General features: G+C 38.2%; 1 protein-coding gene across 8 annotated transcripts in view; it reads right to left on the bottom strand.

Moving 5' to 3' along the window:
• CEP295 (centrosomal protein 295) overlaps window positions 1-21,639 on the bottom strand; it is a 55,554-nt gene extending 33,915 nt beyond the window's left edge. For 3 of the 8 annotated variants that reach the window (XM_053900197.1, XM_019450082.2, XM_019450086.2), the window contains exons 1-7: window positions 21,498-21,639; window positions 17,152-17,279; window positions 15,907-16,107; window positions 9,301-9,425; window positions 8,333-8,426; window positions 6,055-6,150; window positions 383-523 (exon numbers count right to left, since the gene is read on the bottom strand). In XM_053900197.1, coding sequence (XP_053756172.1) covers window positions 383-523; window positions 6,055-6,150; window positions 8,333-8,426; window positions 9,301-9,425; window positions 15,907-16,107; window positions 17,152-17,259 — 765 coding nt within the window. In that variant the 5' untranslated portion in view covers window positions 17,260-17,279; window positions 21,498-21,639. Of the gene's footprint in view, window positions 1-382; window positions 524-6,054; window positions 6,151-8,332; window positions 8,427-9,300; window positions 9,426-13,227; window positions 13,323-15,906; window positions 16,108-17,151; window positions 17,280-21,171; window positions 21,328-21,429 lie in introns of those variants that run through there. The other 5 variants (XM_053900198.1, XM_053900199.1, XM_053900200.1 and 2 more) reach the window with 5 other exon arrangements.
• Between the last annotated feature and the right edge of the window lie 4,329 nt (window positions 21,640-25,968).

The following is a 25,968-nucleotide window of genomic DNA, read 5'->3' as shown; positions in this document are numbered from 1 at the left end:
AGAACCATGACTCTACTTCTGAATCAATACTCTGCAAAGTCAGCAAGTGCTTTGCTCAGTAAATATTTAGTAAACAGAATCCCAAAATTCGCAGAGCACAAATGCAATTCATTAAATGAGAAAAGTGATTAATTTCTCTTCAGGCCATTTTTGGCTGATTAAAATATTAAACTTTTAACAAATTCATCATTGCAAAAAATGTTAGAACAGCAATATACTACTGTCAGTGAGAACTGCTTCATCCAACCTGAATGTGAAATGGGAAATTTGCAAAGACAGGAGTCAAAGAATGTACTTTCACATCCTTCACACCTCTGACCTCTGAGGCCGTCCACTAATCAGTTCCACAGCCTATTGGTATGTCTACAGCCAGGATTCTTACCTGAGCCAAGTGGATCTTTTTCATTGCTTGGAAACCCCGCACATGCGCCTTTTCACACTGTTCCATTCTCTCTTGTGCTGCTTGTTTTTGTTGTTCTTCCAGTCTTTTCACTTCTTCTTCGGCAGCCACATGAGGATCTGGCTAGCAGTCAATCAGTACATTTCAGAAAATTTAAAAATTGTGAAGCAAAGTGATAACTAAACAATAACTTTAAAATCATGCTTCCCTACTTATATAAAATAGAAAGAGTTGTATTTTTAAATGCCCACAATTATCAACTGTATGTATAAATGAAAAATATCAAATTGTTAGTGAAAGTTGAACAAATTCATTCACTTTAAGCCAGATTACACTGTACTCCTCCAAACACATTCCTCCATTGTTGTTCTGTTCCGAAACTCCATTAAAATAACAGCATTGTCAGCACTCACAAAGCTAGTAGTGAAGAACCCACACGCATCAAAGGTCATTTAGGGAAGCACTGAGATCTGTCTTTGGTTTTCAGTCAACAGCTGCGGCTTCACTTCAACCTCAGGGAGCCCAAGTCACCAAAACAGCTACTTTAAGATAATTTCTGACTTCCTAAAACTTGTGCATAATCAGAGATTATGTGATTGTACAGTCAGCTATTATCTCACCAAGCTAACAGTGGTAGCAAACAGGAGGGGAAAGGGTATATAACCTGGATTTACTGTTGAACCTGAATGTTCACTTTCAAGTACAGGTTTAAGCATTACAAATGTGTCTTTAAGTAAACATCTTAAAAAGCATAGTAAATGCATCCTTTATATGCTGAAATTCTAAGGTGAACTAAGAACGATGACTATGAAAGCTGTTTTAGTTGACTCAACACAGGTATAAAACTGTGCAGGTCCACTTATTCATGGGTTTTTTTCCAATAATTACATTCGAAAAATTTTTGGAGATTTGCAACAATCTGAAAAAACTCACAGATGAACCAGGTAGCCTAGAAATATCAAAAATATTAAGAAAAGTTAGGTATGTCATGAATGTGTAAAATATATGTAAGGTACTAGTCTATTTTATCATTTACTACCATAACTGATATAAAAAGTTAAAATTTATCAAAACTCACACACACAAGCACTTATACACCAGATGTGGAGGCACTCACAGTCGAGAAAGGTAAACAGGCATAAAGATTTAATGTTTAAGTCATAACTGCATAAAATTAACTGTAGCACGTACTGAACTATCATCATTATTTATTTTTTATCTGTATTTTTTAGAGGCAGGGGAGAGGGGCAGAGGAAGAGGGAGAGAGAATCTTAAGCCCCAATGCGAGGCTCAATCTCATGACCGCGGGATCATGACCTGAGCAGAAACCAAGAGCAAGACGTACAACAGACTGAGCAGCCCAGGCACCCTGTATTAATTTTTTAGCCACTTCTGGTTGCTATTGCAGTGAGCACAAATGTTGTGTCTGCTTAAAACACTGTGACACCAATCATTTCTACATGAGCAATTTACCTCTCCAGTTAACTGCATATGGTAAAAAGTGGTAAAAAGTGATGTCTTGTGGTTCTTCTGTATTTTTCATCATGTTGATTAGGGCAGTGTCATAAACCTTGCGTAACATCATGGGACCCATACAAAGTACCACTAGTGATGGTGGAAGTACTCCCAAGAAGCAAGGAAAAGTCACGATATTACAAGAAAAAGTTGCACTGCTTCGTATGTCCTGTGGATTGCGGGCTGCAGCTGTGCTAGCCTGCCATTTCAGGATAAATGAATCCAGAGTAAGAACCGTGGTTAAAGAAGAAAAAGAAATTTATATAGCTATAGTTGCAGCTACAACAACAAGCATGAAAACCTTGCACTATTTGCAAAATAACTTTTTATCTCATGCTGAAAATGAAGCTTTTATGTGGGTGCATAATGGCTAGAAGAAAGGCAAACATATAAACTCTAATGCAATTCAAGAAAAATTATATCCCTTTTGAGCCAATCAATATTTGTGCAAATCTACACAGAACACCAGGCAGAACAAAGGTTAGATTAAATCAATACTATAATTTCCAAAAAATTTATTTAGGGAATTAAAATGCATTAAATTAAATAAAGTGATCTTTAAGAACACCGTTTCATTCCATTTAGGCCATGACTTAAAAAAAATTTTTTTTTATGTTTTTTTTTATATTTGGGAGAGAGAGAGAGAGAGAGAGAGAGAGAGAGAGAGAGAGCGAGAGCACTTACACGAACAGTGGAGGGGCAAAGACACGGAGACAGAATCTGAAACAGGCTCCAGGCTCTGAGCTGTCAGCACAGAGCCCAATGCTGAGCTCGAACTCACAAGCAATGAGATCATGACCTGAGCCAAAGTCAGACTCTCAAACGACTGAGCCATCCAAGCACACCAGGCCATGACATTTTTAAGAAGTGTTGTTTGGGAATTCACCACACCATTTGAAGGTGAATTAATAGCAGAATGTCAATTTTGCTAAACCAAAACTTTAAGGGAAGGAACAATTTCAAAAATACACAACATTCACGATATTCAGTCCAAACACAATGAGGTACATAAAAGATATGAAGAAAATAAAGGGTTAGAGTGCCCAAACTTCAAAACAAGATTTTACAAGCATGCTTTAGGAAGACAATCCCTTATAGACTTGTGTTCCTGACACAAAATTTAGACAAAAACCTTGTTGAAATAATTGTTAGATTAAATTTTTAGCAGCTGAACTCAAAAGGTACATGAAATTTGCAAAAACTGAATCCCACACAAATTTTCTTTTTAGAAAACATGTTTCTAAAAAACTCTTCCATCAATTAAAATCTGCAGTGCACACAACGTGATATTATTAAATATACTACTTCTGCATCTTGTACGTCAGACATTTGGACAGAAATCTTTTTAAGTAGGACAGCAGGCTAACTGATGAATTCAACTGTTTCTGCTTTTCTTGTCTACAGACATTTCTGGGTCTCACAGCAAACAATACAGTGTATTTGATTGGAAAAATACTTCTAGGGACAAAAAATCCATTTTTAACAAGTTGCTACGCAACTGTCATGGACAAAGGAACAAACACAAGGAAGGCCATGAGTAATTTAGAAAACGCAAACATGTTTTTCTTTATTGTGTGCATAGAAAGTAAATGTAGCTAAACATAATTCAGAGAATAACTGGCTCTAAGTGGGGATACAGGAGACTACCTCATCATTCTTAAGCCAAAGACAAATGTTATGACATAAAAGATTTTAGAACAACTTTATCAGGCTATTCAAATGAAACATCTTATACTTGTACATGCTAAAAAGGCTGACTGAACATATGAAAGTTGTTTATTTGCAGAAAGCTGCTAAAGAAACAAGATGCAGGGGCGCCTGGGTGGCTCAGTCAGTTAAGCGTCCAACTTTAGCTCAGGGCATGATCTCACAGTTTGTGAGTTTGAGCCTCATGTAGGGCTCTGTGCTAACAGCTCAGAGCCTGGAACCTGTTTCTGGTTCTGTGTCTCCCCCTCTCTCTGCCCCTCTCCAGCTCATGCTCTGTTTCTCTCAAAACTAAAAAACATTAAAAAAAAAAAAAAAAAAAAAAAGGAACAAGGGGCGCCTGGGTGGCTCAGTTGGTTAAGCATCCAACTTCGGCTCAGGTCATGATCTCACAGTCTGTGAGTTTGAGCCCCACATTGGGCTCTGTGCTGACAGCTCAGAGCCTGGAGCCTGCTTCCGATTCTGTCTCCTTCTCTCTCTGCCCCTCCACTGCTCACGCTCTATCTCTCTCTCAAAAGTAAACAAACATTAAAAAAAAAAAAAGGAACAAGATGCAGCTGAAAATTCAGAGGTAATTTTGTTATCCTGAAAACCAAATATGCTGCTCCACTGTCACATTTTAAACCCAAGGTTTAAAGGCAGATTTTTTTTTCCCTAAGTAATGGTATAAAGTAGCAAATAAAACAAATATCAGAATGCTTTAGTTTATGGGACTGTTTTTATAAAACTACAAGTACTGATCCAATCTTCAACCCAGAAATTAAAGAGGAGAGAGGTCTTTTATTTACTATCAAAGAGGAAAGTTTAATAACTTACTGTAACTCCATCAGCGGTACCCTATACTACAGCTAGGTAAAAAAAAAAAAATGTTTTCTTCATCAACATCTACTTAATACTGCAAAATGTGGTATAGTAACCACAAAAGCAAGTTAGCCACAGACTGAAGTTACTGTCCCTATGTTATAATACTATTAAAGCTGTAATAACAATATTATTTTAAACAAATCAAGATTTATTCTTTTTCTTAGAAGTTAATTCTATGATGAGAATATTCATCTATCTCAGGTTTGAACTGAATATTGATTTTAACATCTGCCAATAAGTAGTTAACCAAAATATGTATTTGCTGCACTCTAAACTTCAAAAGAAAGCTATACTGGGAAAGTTTGTTTTCTTAGTAGCCAAATATATCCAACATGAAAAGAAATTAAAATCCAGTTATAAAGAAATAGCAATTATAACAAGGATTACCATTTATCACTCTTGAGACTGGCAATAATTTCTAAACCATAATAATCCATACAAGGGAATAGATAAGGGTATGATAAGATGCCCATTTTCATATGTTGCTGATACTTTTTAAAAGGCAATTTAATGATCCATATCAAGTATCTGTATCAAATGTTATAATTTGGATCCAATAATTTCTCTTCCATGAGTCTATTCTAAATATACCTCAGAATTATACACAAAAATTTACAAGATTATTATGTTTGCATTATTTACAGAAGCAAAAAGAAATGAACAAAAAAACAACAATGGTTAAATAAACTCTATGATGCCTATAAAAATTATGTTTTGAAACGTATGTGTATATGGGAATGCAAACTGGTGCAGCTGCTCTGGAAAACAGTGGGGGTCCCGTTCCTCAAAAAATTAAAAATAGATCTACCCTATGACCCAGCAATAGCACTGCTAGGAATTTACCCAAGGGATACAGGAGTGCTGATGCAGAGGGGCACTTGTACCCCAATGTTTATAGCAGCACTTTCAACAATAGCCAAATTATGGAAAGAGCCTAAATGTTCATCAACTGATGAATGGATAAAGAAGTTGTGGTTTATATATACAATGGAATACTACTTGGCAATGAGAAAGAACGAAATATGGCCTTTTGTAGCAAATGGGTGGAACTGGAGAGTGTTACGCTAAGTGAAATAAGTCAGGCAGAGAAAGACAGATAACCATACGTTTTCACTCATATGTGGATCCTGAGAAACTTAACAGAAGACGAGGGGAGAGGGGAAGAGGGAGAAAAAAAGTTACAGAGAGGGAAGAAGGCAAACCATAAGAGACTCTTAAATACTGAGAACAAACTGAGGGTTGATAGGGGGTGGGAGGGAGGGGAAAGTGGGTGATGGGCACTGAGGAGGGCACCTGTTGGGATGAGCACTGGGTGTTGTATGGAAACCAATTTGACAATAAATTACACATAAAAAAAATTAAAAAAAAAAAAAAGAAAAGTATGTGTATATACTTATATACAAAGGCTACAATGAATTCATTAATGTATGAATCACATTACTCTTTGGTGATGACATTGGTAGTTGTTTTCCTATAGTTTATGCTTATGTGTATAGTGCCAAATTACACATATAACTCACTTCAATGAACAGAAATAAAGTGAGGATCATGAACAACAATAAGTCAATCACCTGGTTTGTGTCCATCTCTCTATTCACAAAAGTGTGGAGGTGATGATAGGTAGAACTACTGGTTTTCACATGAGAAGTTTTCTTTAATTCAATGTTCTGAAAAAGGAACGTAGACAATGGATTATTAGGTTAACAGTATTTTCAATTAAAGCTGAACCCAATAAAAAAAAGTAATTTTGTATCTAACCAGTTATTCTTATTCATTTTTCTTACATGAGAATCATTCACTGTATTTCTATTAATGGGGAATATAGGTTGAGAAACTAGAGTGTACTTAGGCAAGAATACTAAATTGGTGATGCTGTGTAGTTTACTGCATCACATCAGAAGGTACATAATGGCAAGTTGCTCTCTTATTACGGATTCTAAGTTTGAGCACTTGGTTATGGTGGTGCACGCCCAGTGATGAGAAAGCTGTCCTTTTTCAAACAGAAGTAAGACAGTGAATAAACGTAGATGGATGATAGACACCTGTCTGGTGCCAAAGTATCACCTCCCAGATTACTTGATAACTGAACAGAGCAAAATATACCTTTTTAATAGAGATGTCTTGTATTCACCACCATAACCAAGTGAGACAAACAGAATATAAGAAACTAGTCTCCTCAAAAAGTCTGAAATACAAAAATTGAGTAGGGTTGAGTGAGAGAATGTTCTAGATTGAGAGAGACTAAGACAAAACACGCAGAAGCAATGGGTGAAGCCCAACTGGAATCCTATTTAAAAAAGAAAGAAGTTGTTTCTACAAACCAAGAGCACACTGTATACACTGTAAGCTAACTTGACAGTAGATTTTATACATATATAAATATAAATATAAATATAAATATACATATAAATACAAACATAAAAACGAAGTTGTAAAGTAAAACAATTTAGGGACAACTGGAGAATCTTAATTATGGACTATATACTAAATGGTATAAAAAATCAATATTAATTCCCTCAGTGTGATACTGTCATTGCATAAGAGAATGTCCTTATTCTTATAAGAAGCATAAAATATGCTACAATTTATATTCAAATGTATGCATTTATACACACAACTCTTTGAAATCTATACACACATATAGGTGTAAACAGCTATTCATTGTACTGTACTTGCCTTTTAACTTCTCTGTATTTTGAAAATTTTCATAATAAAAAGTTGGGGGGAAAAGTACAACTACACATTTGCATACAATCCCTATTTGCCAAATCACTTACACAGATAATGCTTTGTTTGCTTTTTTGTAAGTATTTGACCCTGACTTGTTAGAACATCATGAATTACAATAGTAATCAAAAGGCATCATGGATAAAATACTGCTTGTGTTTTAAGGAGGTACTGAGGGAGACGAGGTACTGAGGGAGACGGTACTTGGAGGTACTGAGGGAGACGGTACTTGAGGGAGTGAGCGAAATCTGAAATGCTCCCATTTGAATCTTTTGGATCAAATGTCACATGGCAGATGGCTCCACATAAAAGCAGGAAGGCTGACAAAATCAAAGCCTTAAGAGGCCAACATCTGGTACCTCTGCTGATCTTACCTACATAAGATATACTTGTATATGCAATGAAATTAGATAGGCCTGTATGTAATGGTTTTTTAATTTCTACTTTTTAGATAAAAATAACTATGTAATTGTGATAATCATCCAAACAGCCATTTCAATAACTACAACAAACTATTGTAAAACAAAAGAACCAATACCTTTTAAAATTAATTTCTACTTTGTCTTTTCTAAAATAAGTTCCAAATCACAAAAGCACACATATTACTCCCACAGAGAAATAGACATCTCTCATCCACTTTATGTAATCTCGTGTAAATTTATTCATTTATCTAAACCAAACTTCTTTACCTCTAAGAGGCTAACCATTTACAATGCCCAAATCTTGAATGTAAAAAGTTGACAGGGTAAATAATCCAGTTTTTTTCCCCCCAACAAATAAAGGGCATTTTTAAAAAAGACCAAACCATTTATAGTTTTTTAAAAATCAAAAACATAGCTTTTGAAACAACTAAAAAAAAATACAGACAACTGCTGAAAATTGAATACAGACTGGGTATTAGATATCACGAATATTAGTACTGTGCTTAAAAAAAAAAATCCTTATACATCAGAGATATATACTAAAGAAGGGGTAAAAAAGTATCTAGGATTATTTTTAAATACTCTAGATGTGTGTTACCTGCAAATTTAAAAATTAACAAATGATATTTTGACCTGCATTGAATTCTAATAATAAAGAATTATTATAAGCCAGTTCTTCTCAACACTCAAAGTAATTCACCTCAAAAAGAGTTGGAGGTGGTGGTGGCAGACTTGTAATTTTGGCAGATCTCTCTTTTTCCACAAGTAATGCTTCCTTTCGAGCTGTTATATGCCTTGAAAAAAACAAGAGATGTCCTAAATTAATCTCCCAGGTAATATTATAGCACAACCTTTAAGGTCTAAAATATAAAAGGCAGAGGATCTCAAGAAATCCTCCAGTTGGATCCCACAGGCTCAATATGCCATTTAATAAAAAGTCTCTACACAACGGACGTGTAAGAACATGTTTACAAGTAAAAGAGGTGTAGCTAAAGACATAAAGCCCTATGCTGAAACTGACCCAACAAACTAATGCTTCTTAATTTACAATGATTTAGAGTAAAAAAACTAGAAATGTTGATAAAGGTGGGCCACTGTATAAAATGAGCACTGTTGACTAGTAAGAGGCTCCATCACTTTTAAAACATGCAAAAATACACATTAAATGATTTGTCAATAGTCTGAGTCTCTTTCCATGCTCTTAACTGCACTGATTTTTCTTTTTTTATATCGGAGGCAGACAGATTTGGGGGGACATTCATTCTGAACTAGCCATACATTTTTCCAGAAACTAAGGAATTGCTAAAGTCATATTAGAAGAGAAAGCTCATTTGTTAATTTGCTCACCTAGACAAACCAAACCCCCACCGCATTATTTTTATTTCATTTTATTTTTAAGTAGACTTCACACCCAGCATGGAGCCCAACATGGGGCTTGAACTCACAACCCTGAGATCAAGACCTGAGCTAAGATCACAAGCTGGACGCTTAACCGACTCAGCCACCCAGGAGCCCCCCAAGACATTATTTTTAAACCAAGTTTAACAAATCAATTGATATACCACATGACTTATATTTAATATCTGTTTAAATAGTATCCGATGTATTCTCTACTTCTAGCCCTATCGGTTTCAGTGGAAAATATGGTAAAAATCATCATTATTTTACCAGGTTTTTTGTTTCATTAGTTCTTCTTTTTGATTTTTCTGTAATTTCAGAGCCTCTTTATGTCTCATTTCTGCTTTTCTTTTTCTTTCTGCTGCCCGCCGTGCCAGAGCATTCAAATCAGGTTCCTAAAAATATATATTACTTAAAATGTTATGCTAAACAAGATTAACATGCCAAACAAATAATATGGGTGGTTCTCCAGCCAGGGCAAAAATCACAAAGGTATTCAAATGACTGAGGTTTAGGAAACACTGCACTTAAAGCACAAAGTTAACGGTGGCATAAATAAAACTACAAAAATCAGATGTCACAATCCTAAGGCTATTACTACAAACAGACTAATCTCAGGGATCAAGGACCACATATCATTGTCACATACTTCAAGGATGTTTATTTTCTTCACTAATTGTTTGATATCAAAGACCTTCCTTCTTTGGAACCAGGTTGTTTATTTTGTGCGACTGTATCTGGGACCACAATCTAGTATTTTCCAACCATAAATCACAATAAACAACACATGGCTCAGGAATAGTCTTAAATACTATGTTCTACTTTGCCTTTCTGAAAGTCATCAAAGAACTGTTACTGTTTGTGAATGAAATCCAAGTGTATACATATTCCACTATACATGTTCTAGAGGTATGAAGAATCATAAATGGGAAATCTGCATTCAGCCCAATGAAATCTGTCCAAAATGCTTGCAACAAACAACTTCTGATTCAGAAGGTTATTTTATTTACCCAGATAAATAAGTACTGGAAGAGAATACTTCCAATTTAAACATCATATGTTAAAGACAGATTTTACTTTCCTAATAAGTGATTATTAGGAAATGCATCTAGCAGGATTATTAAATTATACTAATATATAAAAAATTGAGGCAGATCTGCTGGGGCAGCCCCACCATGGAGCACCCCAGGAACCCCAGCCTGCTCCAGTTCAGTCTTCGTGCCAGGGCGGCCCTGCAGTACAGCACATCAGGCCTCTGGGCTATGACCACACCAGCTCCAGCTGGCCAGCAATAGCTAGCTGCTGGGCACACTCAGTCTACTCTGGGGACATTTCTACATAAGGCCACTCCCTCAAGACCAGGAGAGGGAATTGTTCCACCTAATTCCCAGAAACAAACACAGAAAGTCAGACAAAAGAAGGAGATGGAGAAATATGTTCTAAATAAAAGGAACAAGGCAAAACCACAGAAAGAAAAAAAAACAACTAAACAAAATGGAGACAGGCAATATAGCTGGTAAAGGGTTCAAAGTAATGGTGAGGAGGAAGCTCACCAAATTTAAGAGTAGATGAATTCAGTGAGAACTTAAAAAAGAGATAGAAAATATAAAAAAGAACCAACCACAGGGCACCTGGGTGTCTCAGTTGGTGAAGATGATTTTGGTTCAGGTCATGATCTCACAGTTTGGGAGTTTAAGCCCTGTGCATGGCTCCTTGCTGACAGCGCAGAGCCTGATTAGGATTCTGTCTCTCCCTCTCTCTGCCCTTCTCCTGCACTCATGCTCTCTCTCTAAAAATAAATAAATAAACTTAAAAAGAAAAAGAAAAATACACTAGAGGGAATCAACAGCAAATTAAAGGATGCAGAAGAATTAATCAGTTAGCTGGAAAAAACGGTAGCGGAAAGCACCCAAGCTAAACAGCAAAAATAAAAATGAATAATAGTAACAATAATGAGGATAGGTTAAGGGACCCAAGATACCTTCAAGCATAATAGCATTCACATTACAGGGGTCCCAGAGGAGAATAAAGGGGAACAGAAAAACACATTTGAACAAACAATAGCTGAAAACTTTCCTAACCTAGGGAGGTAAACAGACTTCCAGGTCCAGGAAGCACACAGAGGACCTAACAACATGAAACCAAGGAGGCTCACACCAAGATACACAATTAAAACATCAACAATTAAATCATCACCTTGAAACCAGCCTTACAAGAAATGTTAGAGAGATTTCTTTAACTGGAAAAGAAAAAGCCATAACTAGAAGCAAGAAAACTATGAAAGGAAAAAATTCCACTGGTTGATCACTTATAAAGCTAGTATGAAGGTTACGGGGTAAACGTAATAAAATCAATTATATCTACAATAATTAGTTAAGGGACACATGAAATAAAACAATGTAAACTATTATACCACACATAAAATGTAAAAGGGGGAGTACAAATTTAGTGTTTTTAGAATGTCTGAACTTAAGCAACCATCAACTTAATATAGACTGCTATATATACAGAATACTATATATGAACCTCATAACCAAAAGCCAAAAACCTATAATAGACACACAAAATAGAAACAAATCCAAGCATAACACTAAAGAAAGTCATCAAAACACAAAGAGAGCAAGAGAGAAAGAAAGGAACACAGGAAAAACTACAAAAAACAACCAGAAAATAACAAAACGGCAATAAGTACATACCTGTCAATGATTATTTTAAATGTAAATGAACTAAATGTTCCAATCAAAAAGACATGGGGTGCTGGGGCGCCTGGCTCAGTCAGTTGAGCATCTGACTTTGGCTCAGGTCATGACCTCAAAACTTACGGGTTGGAACCCCTCTGTGATGACAGCTCAGAGCCTGGAGCCTGCTTCAGATTGTCTCCCTTTCTCTCTGCCCCTCCCCCGCTCACGCTGTCTCAAAATAAATAAACATAATAAAAAAAAAGACATGGGGTGAATGGATAAAACTATGACCCATTTACATGCTGCCTACAAGAGACCCACTTCAGATCTAAAGACACATACAGACTGAAAGTTAAGGCTGGAAGAAGATATTCTATACAAATGGAAGAAAAAAGGGAAAAAAAGCCAGGTAACAATACTTTTATCAGACAAACAGACTTTAAAACAAAGACTATACCAAGAAACAAAGAAAGGCATTACATAATGAAAAGAGGCTATAACAACTGTAAATATATATGTACCCAACATAGGAACATCTAAATATATAAAGTAAATATTAACAGCCACTTACATACACAGATCATCCAGACAGATGGACTTAAAATACAGAGAGAAAACATTCTATCTAAAAAAACAAAAAACAAAAAACAACAATGCAGAATACACATTCTTTTCAAGTTCATATAGAACATCCACCAGGATAGATCACATGTTAGGCCACAAAACATGTCTCATTAAATTTAAGAAGTGAAATCATATCAAGCACCTTTCTGACCACAACAGTATGGAACTAGAAATCAATTACAAGAAAAAAACTGGGGGCAAGGAAAAAAAAAAAAAAAAAAAACAACCACACTAAAGATAAACAGATGGGTCAATGAAAAAGTCAAAGAGGAAATAAAAAAATAGAGAAAAATGAAAATGGAAACACAAATTCTCTGAGATGCAGCAAAAGCAGTTCTAAGACGGAAGTTAAAAGCAATACAGGCCTCTCTCAAGAAACAAGAAAAATATCAAATAAATAACCAATCTTATGCCTAAAGGAACTAAAAAACAAGAAGCAGCAAAGCCAAATATTAGTAAAAATAAGGACATAGAGATCAGAGTGGAAATAAATGAAATAGAGATTTAAAAAAAAGATCAATGAAACTAAGCTGGTTCTTTGAAAAGATAAATAGAATTGAGAAACATTTAGCCAGACTCATCAAGAAAAAAGAAAGAGCATTTAAGTAAATAAAATCTGAAAGACAACTTACACCACAGAAAAACAAAGAATTAGAAAAGACTACTATGAAAAATTACACACCAACAAAATGGACAACTTAGAAAAAATTGGATAAATTCCCAGAAACAATCTTCCAAGACTGAATCAGGAAGAAAGAGAAAACATGAGCAGACTGATTACTAACATTAAAGTTGAATTAATAATAAAAAAAACTCCCCCAAAATAGAAGTCCAGGACTAGATGGCTTCTGGTGAATTTCTACCGAACATTTAAAAAAGAATTAATACTTACCATTCTCAAACTATTCCATAAAATAGAAGAGGGAGGAATGCTTCCAAATGCATTCTATAAGGCCAGCATAACCCTGTACCACAACCAGATAGAAGCTACAGGAAAAGAAAAATCATAGGCCAAAATCCCTCATCAACATAGATGCAAAAACTCAATTACTATAATACAGCACATTAACAAAATGAAGAATAAAGACCATATGATCAATTTCAACAGAGGTAGGAAAAGCATTTGACAAAATTCAACATCTATTCATGACAAAAACTCTCAACAAAATGGGTTCACAGGGAATATATCTCAACATAACAAAAGGCGATTTATGAGAAACCCACAACTAACATCATATTCCATGGTGAAAAGTTGAAAGCTCTTCCTCTAAGATCAGAAACAAGGATGGCTACTCTATTATTCAACACAGTACTGGAATTCCTAGCCACAGAAATCACACAAGAGATAAAAGGCATCCAAACCGGAAAGGAACAGGTAAACTGTCAGTATTTGCAGATGACATGATTTTACATATAGAAAACCCTAAAGACTCCACCAAAAAACTATTAAAATAAATGAATTCAGTAAAGCTGCAGAATACACAATTAATGTACACAATTCTGTTGCATTTCTATACCTTAATAACAAAGTAGGACAAAAAGAAATTAGGAAAACAATCCCATTTACAATTATATCACAAAGAATAAAATACCCAGGAATAAATGTAACCAAGGCGTGAAGAGAATTATACTCTGAAAATTATAAAACACCAATGAAAGAAACTGAAGATGACACAAATAAATGGAAAGGTATACAATGTTCAAGAACTGGAAAAATTAATATTGTTAAAATGTCCAAACTACCCAAAGCAATCTACAGAGTCAATGCAATCCCTATCAAAATACCAACAATATTTTCCACAGAACTAGAACAAATAATTCTAAAATTTGTACAGAATCACAAAGACTCCAAATAGCCAAAGCAATCTTAAGAAAGAAGAAGAAACCTGGAGGCATCACACTTGCTGATTTCAAACTGTATTACAAAACTGTAGTAATCAATACAGTATGGTAGTGACACAAACACACACACACAGATCAATGGAACAGAATACAGAACACAGAAATAAACCCATGTTTATATGGTCAATTAATCTGTGACAAAGTAAACAAGAATATACAATGGAGAAAAGACAGTCTCTTCAATAGTGTTGGAAATTGGACTGCCACATGCAAAAGATTAAAACGGGACCACTTTCTTGCACCAGATACAAAAATTACCCCAAATGGATTAAAGACCTAAATGTAAGACCTGAAACCATTAAATTCCTAAAAGAAAACATAAGTAGTAATCTGTTGGAAATCGGCCTCAGCGTTATTTTGCTGGATATGTTTCCTTAGGCAAGGAAAACAAAAGCAAAAATAAGCAACTGGACTACATCAAACTAAAAAGCTTTTTCACAGTGAAGGAAACCATCAAAAAACGAAAAGGTAATCTACTGAATGGGAGAAGATACCGATAAACGATATATCAGATAAGGCATTAATCTCAACTATATAAGGTACTCATACGACCTAAAACAACAAAAATCAAATAATCCAATTTAAAAATATGCAGAGGACTTAGACAGTTTTCCAAAGGAGACACATGGCTGGCCAACAGACACACGAAAAGATGCTCCACATCACTAATTAAAGAAATGCAAATCAAAAGCACAATGAGGTATCACCTCACACCTGTCAGAATGGCGAGTATCGAAAAGAAACAAAACAAGTGTTGGTGAGGATATAAGAGAAAAGAGAATCCTTGTGCACTGTTGGTGGAAACGCAAATTGGTGCAGTCACTGTGGAAACAGTATGGAGGTTCTTCAAAAAATTAAAAATAAAAAGTACCAGTAATTCTACTGCTGGGTATTTACCCAAAGAAAATGAAAACACCAATTTGAAAAGATATAAGTCCCCTTATGTTTACTGCAGATTTATTATAATAGCCAAGATACAGAAGTAGCCTAAGTGTCCACTGACAGATAAGTGGATAAAGAAACTATAGTGCATGTATATATACAATGGAATATCAGTCATAAAAAAAAAAAAAAAAAATGAGATCTTGCCATTTCCAACAGCATGGAAAGCCTACGGGTAATGTGCTAAGTAAAATAATTCAGACAGAGAAAGACAAATACCTTATGATTTCACTTGTATGTGAAATCTAAAAAAACAAAACAAATGAACAAACAAAAAAATAAGAAACCGACTAATCAATATAGAGAACAAACTGGTGGTTGCCAGAGATGAGTGGGTGGGGGATGGGTGAAATAGGTGAAGGGGATTAAGAGGTACAAACTTGTCACTATAGAATAAGTCAGAGGAATGAAAAAATACATCATAGAGAATATAATCAACACTATCGCGATAACTCTGTACGGCGACAGACGGTAACTACCCTTAGCAGGGTAAGCACCGCATAAGGTAATTGTTGAACCACAATGTTGTACACTTGAAACTAATAAAATATTGTATGTCAACCACTTTAAATAAAGAAAAAAAAAAAAGACTGTAGAAAACATAAGTTTAGGCTGCCCCAAATAAATTCTACACGTGCAAACATTTATACCAGACAACACTGAATAACTGTAACTTACTTCTAACCACTGCCACTACCAGACAGGCGGTCAGTAAGTGTTCACTTACATTTTCTTTGGCTTGTTGGTGTCCCTCTCCCATATTTCTTAAACTTGCCAAATATAGTTTTTCCAAGTTCTTTATTTTCTGAGTTTGTGATTCTTTCCATTCTGTCCTTAGTTCCTCTGCCAAACGGGCTAATTGCTGACTTCTCCTGTGTTTTATATCTTCTCTTATCTGAAAGGCGATATCCCTTTCTTGTTCTCGAACCTAAAGAATGCATATTTAACAGATTATATGAAAAGAGGCTTACTTCAAGTTTTCTGAAAAGCTACTTGGAAATAGGAACTTAAATGAATTCTCCTCAGGTATATCAATTTTCCCGAATATCCATATATTAGGTAAGGCCTATGGAAAGCAGAAAATCCAAGTGATGTAAGAAGTTAAACCCTCAAGACGACTTCTAAAGTCCTAACTCATTAGCTACTATCTTCTCCTCTCCAATCTAAGCACTAACAGGATTACCATGGTCATTTTAATAACCTATAAGAGGTTAAAAAGGTAAGGATGATCAACAAAATTTCTAGCCCAGGTGAATACAGATAGAGCTGATGAGAAGTCCATGTTTGTGGTACATCATCCCCAATTCTAGACAGAATGGCACCTACAACACGCTTCACAAGGACTTAAATATCTTACTCTGAGAAGACCTCTAGAAAAGAAAACTCTACAACTTCTTAATCAGTCTGTTGCAGCAGCTAATAATCTTTCCAGTAAGTCTTCAAAGCCATTCTAATCTTCCTACTCGAATCCTCATCAATAACACATAATTTAAAAAATGTTTAAAGAACGATTTTTAAATAATTATCAAGTAATAATCCCTAACCTCAAACTCTTCTTCATCTGTTTACTATTTCAGCCTATTTTCGAATTTTCCAAAACTAGTTAATACACAAGAACCAGGGCTCTTGTACAGCCAGAAAAGGGCTTTATTTTTTAAAATGTTTTTAATGTTTATTCATTTTTGAGAGAGAGATGGAGACAGAGCACAAGCAGGGGAGGGGCAGAGAAAAAGGGAGACACAGAATCCGAAGCAGGCTCCAGGCTCTGACCTGTCAACAGAGTCCAACACGGGGCTCAAACCCACAAACTGTGAGATCATGACCCGAGCCAAAATCAGATGCTCAATTGACTGAGCCACCCAGGCGCCCCAGAAAAGGGCTTTAAATGCAACATTTAGAACTCTCTACTATAAACCCACTAATAATTTGGGGAAGACAAAGAATTTGAAACATTGTTCTAAATGAATCTTACCTGCAGCAGTCTTAGTTTTCGTCTTCTTTCATAATCTTCCTTTAAAACGTAAGCTTCCTCATTAGGACTCAATCTCAGCTTGCCAGCATTCCCTACCTTTCTTTTCATTTCTGGGTACTTTAGAGATTCTGAATTTAAAAAAAGAAAAGAAAAAAAAATGTCTATTAAAATAGGGTAGCAAAGATTAGAACAATTTTTAAAATGTATTTAACAGTTCATATTTAAAGGACTATATACATATGAAAAAAAAATCTAGATAAACTAAGTCGATTTATATTTACAAGTAGCATTTACTTGGAAACGTTTTCCCCCCATTACAGCAGTGTGTTTATCTAGAGTATCTGGAACCTGACTTCTGATCAAGATTTACAGAGTTTACCTAGCTTAAAAGTAAAAAAAGCACAAAGACTTAAAAAAATGTGTTAGCATAAATGTTTTCACAATTACAATGTTACACTCGAGAACGCTGATAACTTGTTCATAACCAGCAAGACTGCTGTAATTGTAAAAGGCTCCTGCTCCCTAGATTCAACTCTCAGTCTGCTGTGTATAACTTGATCGCCAAGTGTCACTGTATCATATGGAATCACATCAACCTTCAACAATTCTTTAATAATTACTATGGTGTGATTTTTTTAAAAATCAACAACCATTTAAAAATTTTCTGAGAATAATTCTGTTGTTTGGATGAGTCAGGTGTTTAGGTTCTCAGATCTACTCTTCTAATGCCGTTGACCAGGTGTCGTCACTCTCCACCCTAGGTTATAACATGGATACTCAGAGCTTTCGGAAGTTAGCTTATGACCCACTTCTTCATGAGACTCTATCAATTTTTGCCTTACCCACCCACCACCCCATTCCTGACTTGCTCACCTATGATGAATATTACCTTTACACTCACATGGGGACCCATCTAATGTTGTCTTGGTATTTCCTTCCTCGAGTTTTTCATCTATTACAGTGTGCCCTTTCTAGCTAGATTCTTAACAACTGAAGGACAGAGGTTATCGTTTTATTTTAATATTCAAACTAATTTAACAAATAACTACCAGGCAGTATTGCACATGCTATGGATGGATACTGTCTTGGGCTAGGAGGATTTAAAGTTATCTAATAGGACTCTGAGTCCAAAAAGAAATAACGGCTTGCATTTGAAAATGTTTTCCAATGCATCCCATTTATCTGATATTCACAGGGCCTTGATAACAGTAGGTGAAGTGCTGTCTCCCTCATTTTTTTTTTTTTTTTTTGCAAATGGGGGAGGGGCAGAGAGAGAGAGAGGGTGAGAGAATCCCAAGCAGGCTCTGTGATGTCAGCGCAGAGCCTGATGCAGGGGGCTTGATCTCACAAGATCATGACCTGAGCTGAAATCAAGAGTCGGCAGCTTAAATGTTTGTTTATTTTTGAGAGAGAGGGAGAGAGAGAGAGACACAGAGTGCAAGTCAGGGAGGGGCAGAGAGAGAGGGAGACACAGAATCTGAAGCAGGCTTCAGGCTGAGTTGTCAGCACAGAGCCCGATGCGGGGTTCGAACTCATGAACCGTGAGATCATGACCTGAGCTGGAGTCAGAGGCGTAACCAACTGAGGCACCCTAAGAGTCGACTGCTTAAAGATGCTTAAACAACTAAGCCACCCAGGCAACCCTGTCTTCCTCATTTTACAAATGAAGAATCAAAAAGCCTTTTGGGTTAAAGGACTTGACCTAAGCGACAGGATCTGTTGGCAGATCCAAAGGAAGAATCTGGTTTCCTTATTCCATATGGCTCCTAACTTTCTGACATGCTAAAACATGTGGAATGAGGAAATTTTGGCTTAAACTAGTATTTTTTGTGAGTGGAGACTGATGAACAAGGAAGTACTAAACAAAGAAAAAATGAGCAAGATTAAATTCAGTCCTCACAATTTTTCTGAAGGTCTCTGAAAATTCATATACAAACCTGATAAATCTCACAAAGTATCAAGGGAAAAAAGACAAAAAAGAGAACACACTACAAAATTCCATTTATATGAAGCTCAAAAACAAGCAAGACCAATCTATGATTAGAGAGGTTAAAATACGGGTCATCTTTCTGTAGGTTAATGACTAGGATGGGACACAAAGGAGCCTGCAAGGGTGCTAGAAATGATCTGTATTTTGATCTGTATAATGATGACACAGGTGTATACATATGTAAAAATTCCTCACACGTTACATTTGGATGGTTATACTTCATTCTAAGTTAAACCTCAAAAGATGGGGGGGGTGACACTATTTTTTCAGATTGCTTTGAGTATTTCTCATCTTATTTGCTTCAGGAGCATAGGAAAACATAGGTTATTTTTACCTCCTTAGATGTGATAGAGTGACTTTTCTCTTGCATATAATTTTCTTAATTTTTTAACTTATTTGTAGGTAATTTCAGACTTAGAATTCCCATATACTGTACTCTTTCCCCAGCTCCTCTAAGTGTCAATCACAGCACAACGACCAAAACCAAGAAATTAACATTCGCACAATCCTTTTAACTAATCTACAGACCTTATTCAAACTTTGTCGAGTACTCCACTAATGTCCCTTTTCTGAAGCAGGACCCAATTCCAGGACAACCCATTGCTTTCAACAGTGGTATATCTCTGGATCCTCCAAGAAGCGGAGGACAAGACAGGATTAAACCCACAAAGATTTTGATAGGAGATGCCTGTGTTTGGTAAAATGGGAGGGAGCCAGTAAAAGCTGGGAGCACTTCAGACAGACTTCCATGCAAATCCGACAATTAATGGAGAGAGGGAAATTTGGGCAGATGACCGCCATGCAGTCTAAAGAGACTGATTCAGTAGGACCTCTGAGGAGTTCTTAAGCGAAAGTCCCTGTGTCTCAGGAATAGGCCTGCCTTAATGTCCATGCCATGTTCAGTCACTGGCCAGAAGCAGCCATGCAAATGGATTCAGAATACGGGAGCTGAAGGTCGGTGAACTACATTTTCACCACTGCTGAAATCATAATGCCTCCTTTGACTCCTCTAATCTGGGACAGTTCCTCAGTCTGTGCCTTTCTTTTCAACCTCTTGATTTTTTTTTTTAAAACCACTGGTCAGTTATTCTGTAGAACGTCCCTCGATATGGAGTCACTTAATCTTTCCTTGTAGTTGCACTGAGAGTATGCATTTTTGGCAAGAACACCGCAGAAGTGATGATGCGACCTTTCTCAGTGTATTAAATTGTGTTAACATGTCTTACTGCCAGCTGCTGATGTTAATTTTGATCACTTGGTTGGGTGGTGTCTGTCTACCAGGTCTCTCCACTTCTCCTTTGTTAAGTATCTGGTGGAGAGACAGTTGAGGCTATATATGTAAGTATCATGTTCCTTACTATACGTTTGCTCCTGAGTAACCACTGATGGCTGTTTGAAACATTAACTGTGGCCTTTGCCAAAAAGCATTTTCTATTTCCATTCTTCCTCCTACACTTACCAATCGTAATCCTACTGTACGGAAGTTTCCCCTGCTCCTTCTCTTATTCATTAAGTCATTTATTCCTATCAATATGGATTTTTAAATTCTGCGTATTAATACCATCCAATAACAGAGATGATACTAATTTATCTTTTAAGAATTTGTCCCGAGGATTAAATGGCACATACTGTAGTCACAAAATACTAGCCCTAGAAGATTTGCGTTCAAGACTCATCATGGCCATTTACTGCAAGAAGACACTGGCCAAGTCACTTACGTTACTTTGGTCTCGTTTTCTTAAACTATATCGGAAATCACAGCATCTACCCCAAAAGGTTGTTCTGATGATTACGTGACTTAATGAATGTGAAACTGCCAATACTGTTTTAGTATTAAAGACTCAAACGTTCCCCCACTGTTTTAAAAGCTCAGCTTGCGGCCGGACTTACTACCTGAGAAATTAAAGGTGAGAGACACCAAAACAGAGCACGCTGTCTGCAAGAAACAATTCCAGGCAGCGCTCTTAAACGGGTACAGGGTTTCAGGCCAAGTCCGCGGTTGACACGCGGGAAGGGAGGGCAGGACGCACCGAAAAGCGTTTCGTTTACAGCAGCAACCGCGGAGGCCTTCCCGGCTGCCCCCGATTCGCAAGCCCAAGGACCTCGCGCGACAGCACCCCGGGAGGGGGCGCAAGGCCACACGCGCCTAAGGTCCGGGAGCAGCCTCTCGCAGCAAGCAGCGGGTCTGCGTCCGGACGCACCTCCAGTCCCCCGACTCCTTACCGCCGCCAGCCCGACCCCAGGCAGGGCCCGGGGCCTTCAAGGCATCCCCTTCCGGAGGAGCACACCTCGAGTTCCGGGGCTTAAGGAGTTCTGCACGGCCGGGCCGCGGGAAGCAGGCGCGTCCGTCACTCACCCGTGAACCAGAAACCCGGGGTCAGGAATCACAGCTCAGACAGAAAAGGCCCCGGCGCCAGGGGCCCACCAGCTTCCCAACAGCCGTTTGTGCGCCTGCGGGGCAGCCATCGCCGACCTCCCGTCACTTCCGTCATTCAAACAGCCCGCCAATGGCTGGGCCAAGCCGCGGGAATCGGCCTAGTCCCGCCTCCCCCGAGGACAGCCGGGACTGCCGCGCCGGAAAAGCCCGCGCACGCGCACGCGCACGCGCCCGCGTCAAACCCTACGCCTTGGCCCATTATTTCTCATACCTGCCGCGGATTTGAAGTTTGCTGCCTTTCTCTCAATGCGCTCATGTTATAGATCAGGAGGCAGAGGTCCAGAAAGGGGAAAATATTTGCCCAGAGCGTTGAGGGTGACTTTAGTTTTAAGCCCTGTTATGAAGATGCCTTGGGATATATATCCTTTTGTGCACTGCCTACACAATTCATTCGGTACATTATGCCGCAGTGTCTCACAGCGTTCCTTCAAGGCCTCCAGTTTGTACAACACTGAACCGTATCATGACACTCTGTGCCTCCAAAGGTCCGATACATGTAGAACATGTTACAAATTTACTCACTATAAATAACCTGTAATCAGAAAAGGGATGCGTCCAGGTTCGTATTTATTGAGCAACTATTATGTGCCAGGTACAGTGTGGTAGGTGCAGGGGAGACCAGGGTAAACGGATTATGGCCCCTCTCCTAGATTTTGTAGCCTGCAGTTAAAACACGAAAAATCAAACAATTAGAAAATGGAGAGTAGGGAAGAGGGAAGTTGCTGCCATGATCAGATTCAGCATCATTGTGCAGAAGAGGCCAAAGGGACTGAAGGCTGAACACTATCAATTTAGGATACTACTACAGGAACTGAAAGATGATCATAATGAGAATGGAGAGAAATGAGTAGATTTAAGAAGCAAACGAGGCCAAACATCAGAAATTGGTGGTTACCTGGTTATGGAAAGCAAAGGGAGGGAGGCCTTCCCGGCTGAGAAATCAACCATGATGCCTAAGTTCTATGTATGTTTGGCAACACACAGTGCGTGGATAAGGATAACCTCCTGCTAGAACTCATGAAAAGCAGATTTGAGGGGGAATCAATGAGTTCAGTTTTGAATATTTTGAATTTGAGCTTTTTATGGGATATCTAGACGAAGGAATGAATTGTAGAAATATTTCGGAGGCAAAATTAGTATTACTGACAAAGGACTGTGGGTGAGGTTGGGGGGAAAGTTGAGAGTGAAATTAATCTCATAGGTGGTGCCACCGACCAAGGGAGAAATCAGAAGTGGGAGTCAGTTAAAGTGGGCAAGGAGATGAGCTCAGCTCTGGACACATTGAACTTTACTTGCCTGTGGAACATTTAGTGATGGGCAGTAGTGGATGACTACAGAGGTAGATAGCCCACAGAGCTGGGCTAGCATATAGACTTGGGGTTCATTTCCATATGAGTGACAACCAGAGCAGAGTGATAACCAGAGGATGAGATCACTTGGCGAGGGTTTGCAGAGTGAGAGGAACAATGAACTAAGGACCGAACTCTGAGGAACATCAAAACTTAAAGGGAGTTAGAGAAACAAACTGTCCAAGGACACAAAGAATAAATAGTGTGATCCCACCTCAGCTTTGCAAATAAGGAAGCTAAGTGAAGGGGAAATTCAGTGACTTGGCCAAAAGCACATGTGCGTGGAGGGTGAATCCAGGACTAGAATTCATGTCCTTATCCTAAATACTAGAATTTTTCCTCCCTTTCCATTTCCTGTCATAGTTATCTTGATGAATAATTGCTTCATTCTAAACATATCTTCAACATCCTCAACATAGACTCAGAGATACCCTCTTACACCCAACAAAAGATGTGCCCATTATTTCATGCTGTTCATGCCCACCATGTTTTTCAAAAGTACTCTGTACATTTCCCATCATAGCACTTACCAGTTCTTATTGAAATGAGCTGTCAATAGGCCTCTCTATTGATTAGACTGAGTTCCTCAAGAACCAGTAGTGCATTTTGTTCAGTTGCTGGCCACATACATCTTCTTAAATGCTTGCTGAGTGAATTATATGCTTCACTTCCCCAACCTGCATCCTGGGCAGAAATTCTGCAATCGGAGATTTTAAATTAAGGCTTGTTCTGTTTTCAATAGAAGGCAGTTAGGAATCAAAGAAAGCCCAGTGGGCTTAGAGTCAGAGCATCTGGTTTAGCATTACAACTCTGAGACTTTCTAACTGTAGGACACGAAGCCAATGAGCCCTAGTTTCTGTTTTGGTTCTCTGTTGTTGCCAGCCAAACCACCCTAGAATGCCCACAATGGCTCACTCTCTATGGCTGACAGTTGACTCTGGCTGTCAGTGGAAGGCTCGGCTGGATCTGGTGAATGGTATGACTCTTTGTGGCCATTCTCTGTGGGTTGACTTCTTACTAGCAGAGTTTAAAAGGGAGCATCGTAAGTGTGAGTATTCCCAGAGAAAGAAAGTGGAGCGTGCAGGGCCTTTTAAAGACAAAACTGATAAGTAGTTATTGCAAGTTCAGCCGTATTTTATTAAATATCACAGGGCAAGCCCAGATTCAAGAGAAGAGAAGTGAACCCTGTCTCTCAATGGAGAGAGTGATAAAGAATTAATGCCATTCATCACCATTTTTTTTTAAGCAATACTCGGCGTGCCCTCTTTGTAGGCTGGTTGTGAGACTCAAAAGGCAGGAATCATGAGAGCATTTTGCACACTCCAAAGAGGTATCCCCATGTTACGTAATATAACAGCTATTTTACATTTTGTCTAGCAACTTTCTCTCCTCCTCTGGTATATATCCACCCCTCCAGGCCACAGGGGGAGACAAGTGACCCAGACTGGGCAAATTACAGTCCTCTCTGCCCCTTGCCACTGGGATTGATGAAAGGATGAGTACATGACCTAAATCAGGCCAGTCAGAATCTTTCACAGGAATTTTTCTTACTGGAGCCAGAAGGGATGAATTTTTTCCTCTCTGGGCTAATCTTAGAATATGAAACCGGATGGGGCGCCTGGGTGGCTCGGTCGACTAAGCGTCCGACTTCGGCTCAGGTCATGATCTCACGGTTTGTGAGTTCAAACCCCGTGTTGGGCTCTGTGCTGACAGCTCAGAGCCGGGAGCCCGCTTCCGATTCTGTCTCTGTCTCTCTGCCCCTTCCCTACTCGCTCTCTGTCTCTCGGTCTCTCTCAAATATAAAAAATAAAACATAAAAAAATTAAAAAACAAAAATAATATGAAACTGGAGCTTCTCCAGCGAGGTTCCTAAAACATGCGGTAGTTGAAAGAATGAGACTGACATTCATCTCAAACACAGAGAATCCTGAATGTTCAAGTCCCTGGACACAGTTCATTCTCTAGTTTACTGATAGGAGCTATTAAATCCACCCCCTTTTATGCAAATTGAAAGAGCCTGTAGATTTATTTATTTATTTATTTATTTATAGTTTATCTCTTTTTGAAAGACAGCGAACAAAGCCAGGGAGGGGCAGAGAGAGGGAGACAGAATCCAAAGTAGTGCCCAAGCTCTGAGCTGTCCATGCAGAGGCTGATGCAGGGCTCGAACCCCCGAGCTGTGAGATCATGACCTGAGCTGAAGTTGGGCACTTAACTTGCTGAGCCGCTCAGGAGCCCCTGATTTTATTTTTTAAAAGTAGGCTTCACACCCAGTGTGGAGCCCAACGCGGGCTGAACTCACGACCCTGAGATCAAGACCTGAGCTGAGATCAAGAGTCGGACACTTAACTGACTGAGCCACCCAGGTGCCCCTGTAGATTTACATTTAAGTTCTCGTGGACAAACAACATCTGGGCATCCCAGGAAATAGTATAGAATAATAGTTAAGATCTTGGACCTCGAGTCCCAATGCCTGGATTTAAATTTCTGGTTTAACAACTCTTTGACCTTGAGCTAGTTCCCGAACCTCCTCAAAAGTCAATGTGCTCGGCTTTAAAAAGGATGTAGTATTGTTGTGAGGTTTAAAGCTCTTGAGACAATGCCTGGCACAAAGTATGCGATAAACGTTAAGTTTTTTGGCTTCTATTTTAATACATTTATTTCAGACGACAGGAGGCAAAAACAAAAACAGAAACACACACACACACACACACACACACAAACCCCAACCGCATTTAAGTGTCTATTGGTGTTTTGGGCTTAATTTTTAATTAGGTCCTTTTGTATTTTGTGGGGTAGAGGCATGTGTATTTAGCTTCTCGAGTGTTGTTCGGCCATCAGGAATGAATGTTAGTGTGCGGTGATCAAGAGGAAGAGTGGCCGTAGGCAGTGATGACTTGAGTTAGTCTAGTGAGTTCCCGTGTGATGCTGCCCCTCCTTAAAACGCAGCTGGAGCCCTCCAGGATTGGAGCCCTTTAAGACATTTCTCAGATGGCAGGAGCTTTACTGTTCTGAATGCACAGGAACCTTTGCCCACATCC

The sequence above is a fragment of the Panthera pardus genome, unplaced genomic scaffold, assembly GCF_024362965.1.
Source record: "Panthera pardus isolate Hobbes unplaced genomic scaffold, ASM2436296v1 HiC_scaffold_12, whole genome shotgun sequence".
Taxonomy (NCBI): Eukaryota; Metazoa; Chordata; class Mammalia; order Carnivora; family Felidae; genus Panthera; species Panthera pardus.
The sequence above is the reverse complement of the archived record's forward strand: the minus strand, read 5'-3'. Positions and strand labels throughout refer to the sequence as shown.